The 11,152-nt window shown below is 41.0% G+C and overlaps 1 protein-coding gene across 1 annotated transcript; it reads right to left on the minus strand.

Annotated features, from left to right (window-relative positions):
- Positions 1–6,669: 6,669 nt before the first annotated feature.
- Positions 6,670–11,152, minus strand: LOC133551948 (class I histocompatibility antigen, F10 alpha chain-like). Its single transcript, XM_061899161.1, has 5 exons — positions 10,459–11,152; positions 9,955–10,233; positions 7,971–8,279; positions 7,075–7,805; positions 6,670–6,963 (listed from the first exon to the last, which is right to left on the minus strand). The coding sequence occupies exons 1-4, from the start codon at positions 10,772–10,774 to the stop codon at positions 7,639–7,641; spliced, it is 1,071 nt and encodes a 356-aa protein (XP_061755145.1). The 5' UTR covers positions 10,775–11,152; the 3' UTR covers positions 6,670–6,963; positions 7,075–7,638.

The raw sequence follows: 11,152 nt of genomic DNA on the forward strand, positions 1-11,152 counted from the left end.
TGATGGCCAGCCAATGTGTGTATCTGTGTGCACTCAATGAAGATAAGTCTGACTTCATATACAGTTGACAGTGGTGGGTGAGACTACGACAGCCAGGAACAAATCTTAGTGCTGAGTGAAAAACAGTGTCCAAGGACTGGAGGCATTTAGATGAAGCACTAAAATAAAGCAGGTCTCCATAATCATTTACGGGCAAGATAGTCGCTGTCACCAATTTCTTTCTGACTTTAAGAGAGAAGCCGTTTTTATTTCTAAAAAGGAAACCGAGCTTTACCCTGAGCTTAGAGACCAAGTTGTTAATACGGGCTTTAAATGAAAGCTCCTGATCAAGAGTAAAACCCAAGTACTTGTAATTTAAGACCTGCTCTATAGGGTTTCCATTTGAAGTTACAATATTTGGAATATTTTCCAGTAGCACCCTTGAATGAGAGAAACCATTACTTTGCTTTTATCTGTATTTAAAACCAATTTAAGATCAAATAAGCGAGCCTGGATGACATCAAAAGCAGCTTGTAAAAACTCAAAAGCCTGAGTGCTGGAGGTTGAACAGCAATAAATAATGGTGTCGTCTGCATAAAAATGGTACATTGCATTTGACAGATTATTGCAAAGATTATTCAAGTAGATAGAAAATAAAATGGGCCCCAGCACTGAGCCTTGTGGAACTCCTTTGGTAATGTCCAATAATGAAGAGGTTGTCCCAGCCACCTGTACACGTTGTGTTCTGCTGGAAAGATAGTCTGTGAACCAAGCAGCTGCATTTTTAGATAATCCAACGTGATGGAGAGCTTCAATGAGCAGACTGTGGTCTACTGTGTCAAATGCTATTGACAAATCAATAAAAAGGCCGACACAGTATTTTTTGCCGTCCACAGCCTCGATTAAATCATTGAGGTCCTTAAGAGCAGCTGTAATAGTGCTATGCTGTATTCTAAAACCAGATTGAAATGGGGATTAAATATTGTTTGATTCTAAAAAAATCATTTAGCTGGTTACTGATGATTTTCTCAAACAATTTTGCTAAAATGCATAATTTAGAAATTGGTCTGTAATTATTTATATTTGTGGGTTCACCCCCTTTTAGCAGGGGAAGAACAAAGGCTGATTTCCAGATTTTTGGAATGCTTTTACTTGTTAGACTGAGGTTAAAAATATGCGAGAGAGGCTCAGCAATAAAATCAGCAGCCACTTTTAAGAAAACGGGTTCAATTTGGTCCGGTCCTGCTGCTTTAGTTGTGTCCAGGCTCTTTAGTGCATTGTATACCTCAGATACTGAAACAGGTGTGAAGTCACAAGTGCAGGTGCTGCGTCTAATTACAGCCTGTGGTGTATTTGGGATATTAACATTAGTTAAACCAACATTTGACGATTGAGGATTCAACGACTCAAACAAAAATCCGCCAGACACTAAATACTCATTAAAACAATTTGATATAGTTGTCTTATCAGACAAAGTACCAGATTGAGTAATCAAAGGACATGGAAAGTCATTTGTTTTCACATGATTTAAAGAAGCTTTTATGGTTTGCCAAAACTTTTTGGGGTGATTTATATGTTTTTTGCATTCATGCAGGTAAAAATCAGACTTGGCTCTCTTAACAAGCGAAGTACATTTATTTCTAAGCTGGCGAAAGCTAAGCCAGTCAACCTCTGTCTTTGTTTTTCGAGCCCTGGCCCAAGCAACATCTCTCTCTTTGAGAAGGTTTCCAATTGCAGCGGTAAACCAGGGATTATTACGACCAGGGGCGTCACTAGACCTAATACTGTACTGGGGCACACCTGGGGCACAAATAATCCATGTGAGCGTGCAAAGCGCGCAAGCAAAACCATTTTTAGCACTTATTTATCATAAAAAATACATAAATAGTGCTTTAAACTATGAAATCATATCAGATGATGTTGTATGGATCTTTGATGAACCACCTGAAATTAACTCATGCATTTGACCTACTTGTGCACTTTTTTACTCCAGACTTCTAAACTGCTACTGGTAAAAGCAAAAAGGAAGAGCAATGAATCTTTTTGAAATATTTATTGCAGTAATCATCTGCAAATTTAACATCTACAAAAGTAAAACAAAAAATAAAGCACCCCTACATCTCTGGGTTCTTTTATATTATTTAATTTCCATTTACGGCAATGTGGCTAATCCTATTTCAGATACACACAACTATAAAATATACACAAAACAATAAAGCCACAGTAGTAGAATAAATGAACAACTGTTGTGTGTCTGTTCAGGGAATCATTTTCTGAGAAGTAAACTGTAACGTCTCCTTTTCATTTTTGCAAAGTGGTCAATCACTCTGGACAGACATGGAAATATTACAGTAACTGTTATACAGTTGACCAGTGGTTCCCAACTGCTGGGTCGCGACATAAAAGTGGATTGTGTGTCATTTTCAGTCAGACGTGTGCATGAAAAAAAAAAAGTTTAGGGAGAAAAAATGTAATTGTGGCAACAAAACCAGATTATTTTAGCCTTTTTTCTAGTGACTATTAGTGAGTATTTTAGCAAAAGGCAAACCGACTAACAAGTTGGAGGAGGACTCAGGACAGACATGGAAATATATTTGAAAAAAATCTGAATGGGGTAACAAAACCCGATATTTTCAGCCATCTTTCTGAAAACAAATACAGAAATGTTACTATTTTTTCTGGAAACAAAACCAGATGCTTTAGCTGTAGCCATTTTTCTGGTGACAAAACAAGATTATTTTAGTTAAAGTCACACCGATTAACAAGACAAGTCTACTGTGCTATTTTTCTGTGAAATAAACTTGAATGATTTAAAAATTTGGCTCATAACTTGATATGGAAAAATGTTTTTCTTCCTGAAGATAAACCATTTGAGAAGCACTCAACTCACACATGCTGACTCCAAATCATCATTGATGCAGAAGCAGCAGACAATAACCAACATGATGTTTCAAGTTGATTGGAAATTGCCCCGACAGCTCGTACAGCAAATGAATATGTTTGTCTTGATACAAGGAATAACGTTAGCTAACTTAGCATCAACTCAAGACAATGATGTTGCCTAGCTAGCTAGGACTTCACTTACATCTCTCATTCCTTGCTGCTTCTTCCCTGCTGCGGGCCAATAACTTTCTTAAATCCATCTAGGAGTTACAGTTTGAGTCAAATAAAAATAAAAATAATGTAATTAACAAATTGTTGTTGGCTAACGTCACCTACCTCACATAGTGATTCGAATCCCCCCCCCTCTCTCTCTCGCAACCGAAATCTCGATCCACACGTGAATAAATTACCATATTAAGTAGCCATGTGCTCACTGTTTCGTGGAGTGAATACAGTAGCAATCAATTACCATACTAAGTAGTATGTGCGCTGTTGTCTATGTTATGTAGACTTAAAACTCTGAAGCGTTTTTTTTTAATTGGTGACATTTTTACTGGGGCTCTGCAGATCAACAGTGGGGCACGTGCCCCAGCGAAATATGTCTGGCGACGCCCCTGATTTTGACCTTTAACTCTAAATTTTCGAAAGGGAGCATGTTTATTGACTATACGTTGAAATTCGTTATAAAAGTATTTCAACGCTATCTCAATATCATCAATTAAAGCAACTCTGTTCCACTCAAAGGCAGCTAAGTCGTTTATAAAAGCTGGGAGGCGAAAAATGTTAATATCTCTTTTGCATGTAATAATGGGTTTTGATTTTGGTAGCTTGCAGTTTCCTACAGCTGCAATTGTACAATGATCACTCAAGTCATTGACAAACACCCCAGTACCAGTGTACTTATGGGGAGCGTTGGTTAGAATTGGATCAAGTAAAGATGATTTTGAGGGGTTTTTAGTATTGGGTCGAGTTGGGGAAGTGATTAATTGAGTTAAATTTAGTGTGTTGCATACAGCTTTAAGGTTATCAGCAGAGGAAGTCAACCAGTCAAAATTTAAATCACCAACCAAGAGAAGTTCACTAGTCCACTCATAAAGGATTCAAGAGAGGCAAGGGCTTCAGTGGAGGCATAGGGAGGTCTATAACACCCTACAATTGCGAGAGTTTGGCCATGCGAGAATTCAAGCTGCAGGGCAAGGAGTTCAAATGGTTTAGTGATTGACAGTGATGATAATAAAGTAATATTAAATCTGTTTTTTATATACATAGCCACCCCTCCACCTTTTCGAGGACGATCGCATCGGAAGACATTGTATCCATTTATAGCAATGTCCTTGTCAGAGACTGCTTTACTTAGCCAGGTTTCTGATAAAATAAATATATCTGCATTGGTTGTTTGAATCCAAATTTTGACTAAGTCTAATTTTGGCAGTAGGCTTCTAATATTTGAATGAATTAAACCAAGACCTGACCTAGCTCTAAGTTCATCAGGAGTACTGATGTTGTATAAAGCTGGGCCTGGATTTGGTTGCACATTGCCTGATAGCAGAAGTAAGAGCAATATAAAGATTTTCCGTTTCATATGGCAAGGTGACCTCATGACAACATTATTTGGCTTCACAATATCAAAATGAGTAATATCAGAAGGAGAAAACCATCTGTTTAGCACAGAAATACACCATAACTGAAGCTGGTTAGAATTATTTAGCACTGACCCACATGTGGATATCAATAACCTTTGTGTAAATGCTGTAGTTTCAAAGGACCAGGTGATTGTTATTGCGTTTGGTAGAGTTAAAGGTTGGTGGAGCACCTGGTCAGGTACCCCACTACAATTGCAGAAAACAAGTCCAGGAAAAAGCATTAATATTAAATAGAGAGCTTTTGTCAAAGTCATTGTTAAATTGTTTTACTACCTACCCAGGTCCAATAATCAAAGTTCAGATGTCCAAGCTACAAGAGTTGGAAGACCAAGCTAAGGCTAGCAGAGGCCCAGCTTTAGTCAGTCTGAGGCTAAGATGGATCCAGGCCGTGGAAGACGGAAGGCCAAGATGAAGCCAGTCGACTCAGACTGTAGGTAGTGGAAGGCCAAGCTGAGACTAGTATAGATCCAGACTGTGGCAGATGGAAGGCCAAAATTTCAGCTAGCAAAACATCCCCCGGCTTCTGCAGGTCAGAGGCCTCCAGATTTCCAAATCCGGCAAAAGCAGTCAGAAATACCACTTTTTGGAAGTAAGCCTTCATTCATCAATTGTTACGCTTAAAACTAGTGCAATTTACTTAAATCGGCTAAAAAAAAGAGACTAAAACACATAGAAATTCAGACCACTTTGACAAGCAGACAAACAAAAGACAGTCCTGTCGGCCATCTTGGATTGGACATTCAACATTAACCCAATTTGGAAATCGGTCTGTAGTTATTTATATTTGTGGATTCACCTACTTTTGACGGAGGAAGAAGAAAGGCGGGTTTGCTGATTTTTGGAACGCTTTTGCTTGAAAGACTCGGGTTTAAAAGGCATGAAAAAGAAAAAGGCAATTAGAAATATTATACATTATGTCCCATATAAGCTCATACACGACACATTCTACAGATAGTGTATAAAAAAAACCTAAATAGTGGAATAAAAGAGGTGAAAACATGTGAAATGGAACAAAGAAAAGTTGCATTGTTGAGTCTAATAAAGCTGCCATGCAGGTTGTTTTCTCTTTAAAGCTGTCATTGCTCAAAAATAATAATGAATCAAACTCAATGTTGTTACAAATTATTTAAACTAGTCATGGCTCCAATTACGTCACTTACAAAATTTGACTTAAGAGTATTTTTATAGGATATTTTGTGTTTATCCTACAAAAAAAAAGGGGTTTTGACTAATAGGGCAAAAAAAAAAAAAAACAGAAATGAAGAAGCTGTCACGTACTTGCATGGCTGCTCTAGTTGTGACCCCAAGATGCAGGAGACAGGAGGACGACGTGCGGCTGAGAGTCTTTTAATTCCCACAGGGAGCACAAGGAGGTGCAGCAGGGAAGTGCACAGAAGCATAAGCAGCATACAGAAAAACCAAAGTAACGTTTCACAAAACAATCCTTGAGCCCTGACTGGAGGGCGAGGCAGGCATAAATAGAAGCCAGTTGATTAAAGTAAAAGTACCAATGATTGTCACACACACGCTAGGTGTGGAGAGATTTTCCTCTGCATTTGACCCATCACCCTCACCCCATGACCAGGTGTGGCCAGGCTGCCAATCAGCGACAGGTGAGGAGGGAAAAGGGCTCAGGGAGACAAACAGGAAGTGGGACCAAAATAAGAGCGCTGACTAGGAGATAAAGACAAACGCAAACAGACCGCGTGACACCTGACGTGACAGGTCGTCACAGAAACGAGGGATGGATCTGAAGTTTATCGAGGGACTTAAGTGTTGAAAGTAAAAATAAATGTTTGACTTATTTTTATGAGTGGGGCCCGTTTGGATCTTAATAATTTCAGTGGGACAAGTTTTAATTGTCATTGCTCAAAAAAAATAATGAATTAAAATCGATGATGTTATGAATTATTGACATATTTAAGATTGCAATTACGTTGAGTGAAAATTATTATTTTGTGCTTTTGCCATAACAAAACAAGGTTTTGACAAAAATGGCGTAAATTATGAAAAAAAAAAGACTGATAAGGACGGATAAACCTGAAATTGATAAAGGGATTTAAGTGTTGAGTGAAAAAATGCAAACATAAACAAAAATGACCTACTTCTACCATTTTTATGACTGAGACTCTTCCTGGTCCCCAAGAAAGCAGTGCGAGGCGAGTGGAGGAAAAACGGATTTATTGACAGAGATGTGACACAATGTGATATTGATCATAAGCAGCGGCCATTGAAAGAAAAGAAGAAATCCTCGTCATGACGTCAAGGCCATGAAACGTGCGATTTTACAGCCACCAACGTTTGATCTTGAAAGTCTTTTAACGGCCAAAGAAGAATACATGGAATAGCGTGAGGAGCAGTCGGACGAAGAACAAAGCACATCTCCATCTCATCTCCGAGTGTGATGACGTCCCTCAGCGATGGAGACATCTCCCTGTGTTCCAGTGCACAAAGCATCCTGGAGGAAGAAGACCACTCAGCACATTCCCGACAGAAGCAGGTGAATCCAAGTTGAACATCATCTTCACACAAGAACATTTGGAGGTGCAGACAGTCCATGTGAGCTTACTCAGCCTTCAGCCGCCTGCACGTTCTCGTCGAGCTCCACGCCGCCGTGGCGAGCTGCGGGACAAACGCAAACGGTGAAGGAAGAACATCCAGAAGGTGCCTCGTCACTCACATCAGATCTTTGAGGTGTGACTTGGAAACATGACGAGTCAGCACACTTGATGTCTCATTTGGCTGATCCTCATCATGAGGACTCCTGTCAAAAGTGAGATATGCCAGACTTTGTATTGCGTGTGCTCACAGGAGGGACTTTTATTGTGAAGGAGTCAGCTCCAGTTGGGCTTTTCCGGCTAAACTTGTAACAAAGGTCCACATCAGACCTCCATGTGAGTGACGCTTCACCACGGCTTTGTTTCTTGCGGCTCAAAGAAAAGATGTTTTACTTACCAGCTGGATCGTACTGGGCTGAAATGAAAGAGAAACAAGGTGAAGTGGACTTTTCCCCTCACGTCACGCCGTGTTTCTACGTGAGAGTGTGCGCTCTGTCTCTGTGGATCTTTGAGTGTTTGGCTGGAAGGCAACTAAAAGATGGCCGCACCTTTGCAGCCCGGATGAAAGCATCAACTCACGGCCTGGACCGAGTGCACCGAGAAGAAGAAGACAGAGGACATTGGCGTCCCTCACCTTGTCTGTTTCTGTGACGCCTGACCATGACCATGATGATGATGATGATGATGATGGCCGCCACAGCGAGGACCGCCGCCGTGGCAGCGAGGGCGACGCTCAAGTTGTCTGTGGAGAGCAAAAAAGCACAAGTGGAGTGACAAAGCATGAAGAGGAAACCTTCATGACTACTTTGCATGCAGACGTCAAGCGTTGTCATGGTGACATGGATCAATAATGGTGACAGGTGGACTTGTGATGGGAAACATCTCCAACTAAATGTGTCTTTCTCACCTTCATGGCTTGCGTTGCTCAGGATGCTTCTTCTCTCCAGCTTGGTGACCAAGTCCTCCTTGACGCCTGACAGCTGAAACACACATTCGTACTTGCCCTCCACGTCGGCCGTCACCTCCACTTTCAGCGCCACCGACATCTGGAAGGTTCCGTCGTGGTTGGGGAGTATCTCTCCGTGCTCCACGTCCTCGAAGATCTGCTCGCCGTCTTTCCTCCAAAACAGGTCGGCACCGTCGGGGTAGAAACCTGTCGCCATGCAGCTGACCGGAGAGGACGGCGTCTTCTGGAGCAGGAACACCTCTGGAAGCTCTGCACAGGAAGTGATGTCACGTGTGAACACAGGACAACGTGGGGAGAAGGTGTGGATGGAGAGAAGGTGGGGATGGAAGTAAAGATGGAGAGAAGGTGGGGATGGAGGTGAAGATGGAGAGAAAAGAAGAGAATGGAAGTAAAGATGGAGAGAAGGTGTGGATTAAAGTAAAGATGGAGAGAATGTAATAATGGAGGTAAAGATGGAGAGAAAGTGTGGATGGAGGTAAAGATGGAGAAAAGATGAGAACAGAGGTAAAGATGGAGTGAAGGTGTCGATGGAAAGAAGGTGTCGATGGAGAAAATGGAGGTACAGAGAGAAGGTTTGGATGACGTTAAAGATGGAGAGAAGATGAGAACGGAGGTAAGGATGGAGAGAAGATGAGAACGGAGGTAAAGATGGGGAGAAGGTGTGGAGGGAGGTAAAGATGGAGAGAATATGAGGATGGAATTAAAGATTGAGAAAATGGAGGTACAAATAGAGAGGTTTGGATGAAGGTAAAGATGGAGAGAAGGTGTGGATGAAAGTAAAGATGGAGAGAAGGAGAGAACGGAGGTAAATATGGAGATGAGGTGTGGATGGAGGTAAAGATGGAGAGAAGTTGAGAATGAGGTAAAGATGGAGAGAACGTGAGGATGGAGGTAAAAATTGAGGGAAAAGGAGAGAACGGAGGTAAATATGGAGAGAAGGTGTGGATGGAGGTAAAGATGGAGAGGTGAGAATGAGGTAAAAATGGAGAAAATGAGGTAAAGATGGAGAGAAGGAGAGAATGAGATAAAGATGGAGAGGAAGTGAGGATGGAGGTAAAAATGGAGGGAAAAGGAGAGAATGGAGGTAAATATGGAGAGAAGGTGTGGATGGAGGTAAAGATGGAGAGAAGGTGAGAATGAGGTAAAGATGGAGAGAGAGGTAAAGATGGAAAGTAAGAGTGGACAGCGGTAAAGATGGAGAGAACGTCAGGATGGAGGGAAAAGGAGAGAACGAGGTAAATATGGAGAGAAGGTGTGGATGGAGGTAAAGATGGAGAGAAGGTAAGAATGAGGTAAAGATAGAGAGAATGAGGTAAAGATGGAGAGAAGGAGAGAACGAGATAAAGATGGAGAGAAAGTGTAGATGGAGGTAAAGATGGAGAGTAAGAGTGGACAGCGGTAAAGATGGAGAGAACGTGAGGATGGAGGTAAAGATGGAGGGAAAAGGAGAGAACGGAGGTAAATATGGAGAGAAGGTGTGGATGAGGTAAAGATGGAGAGAATGTAAGAATGAGGTAAACATGGAGAAAGTGAGGTAAAGATGGAGAGAAGGAGAGGAGATAAAGATGGAGAGAAGGTGTAGATGGAGGTAAAGATGGAGAGAACGTTTGGATGGAGGTAAAGATGGAGAGAAGGTTAGAGTGGAGGTAAAGATGGAGAAAGGGTGAGGATGGAGGTAAAGATGGATAGAAGGAGAGAAGGTCAGAACGGAGGTAAAGATGGAGAGAAGGTGAGAACAAAGGTAAAGATGGAGAGAAGGTGACAACGGAGGTAAAGTTGGAAAGAAGGTGAGAACGAAGGTAAAGATGGAGAGAAGGTGAGAGAAAGAGAGAAGAGTATAAAGAGACAGGGTGTAATGTCAGTAATGTTCCTATAGGGGGAGTGCTAACAAGTTAAAAGGTGAAAGTACATGTTGTGTTTCTACCTGTTCTCATTAGGACCTCCTTCCCATTGTTCACATGCTTCTTCAAGTAAGAAGGACATTCCTCAGTGTAGTAAAACTTCTCGTATTCTAGTAGATGTTTGTTCTGGTCCCACTTGAGTTTGTCGGGGAAAGCTTGTTGTTTTGCTGCAGTAAATGTCCATGTCTTCATGTCCAACGATATGAAATCTTCTCCATCATAACCTTCCTGTTGCCAACCTTTAACTTCATCAGTCTCATCATTCCATTCACATCCAAACATCCACTGGAGAATGTGAACACCTGAGACACACACAGTGTTGTAAAGCAGAGTGACACACACACACACACACACACACACACACACACACACACACACACACACACACACACACACACACACACTATTAGTGTAGGTTATTATGGGATGGACAGAGACAAGTATCAGTGCAGTAATGTGTGTTTACTACAGTATAAAAAGAGTACATCAAATACATTTAAGTAGTAGAAAGTTCAACATAAACAAACCTCCAGTTTGGTTGAAACGCTTCTTACGAACTTCAAGGTTGTGTTTGAGAATCAACTCATTACCAACATTGATCTCTGTTTGTCTCTGCCAGTATTTTGGTTCCTCTGCTGTGATTTTGTTCATCCAGTCCTGTTTGGCTTCTGCTTTCCTGCTGTTGCTGTCATAGTGAACAATCTGAACTCCATCAACATAACCAACACTCACATACTCTGGGAAGTTTGGAACTTGAGAGGACGCAGTGTAGAAATACTGCAGCGTGTGAATCACTGAAAGAAGAAAACAACAACAGCATGACTTTTTATTATTTTGTTCCATGTTCAACAATCTTGCATTGTGAATATTTTAGCTCCTTCCGTCTTCAGTCGGGTCTTAAAGTGAACATCAAACACTGCTAGATATCACAGTCAAGACTCACATGTTCTATGACAAATACAACACATTAATAATATTACTAACATCTGTTGACAGTTTGAACATTTTAAAAATAAACATATATTTTCTACAATGGAGGCTGAATAAAAAGTACAACAGAGTTGAACACAACCTGTTCTGCCCATTTGATGTCGACTCTTACTGACATCTTGTGGCGGGGTGATGTTACTACACTTGATTAGTTTCTGACACTTCCGTGTTTGAAGATTTGTGTTCGTTCTTACAAGCCTTGGAAAAAATAAGTCTTTGAACAAAAAACAC

Source organism: Nerophis ophidion, linkage group LG04 (genome assembly GCF_033978795.1).
Source record: "Nerophis ophidion isolate RoL-2023_Sa linkage group LG04, RoL_Noph_v1.0, whole genome shotgun sequence".
Taxonomy (NCBI): Eukaryota; Metazoa; Chordata; class Actinopteri; order Syngnathiformes; family Syngnathidae; genus Nerophis; species Nerophis ophidion.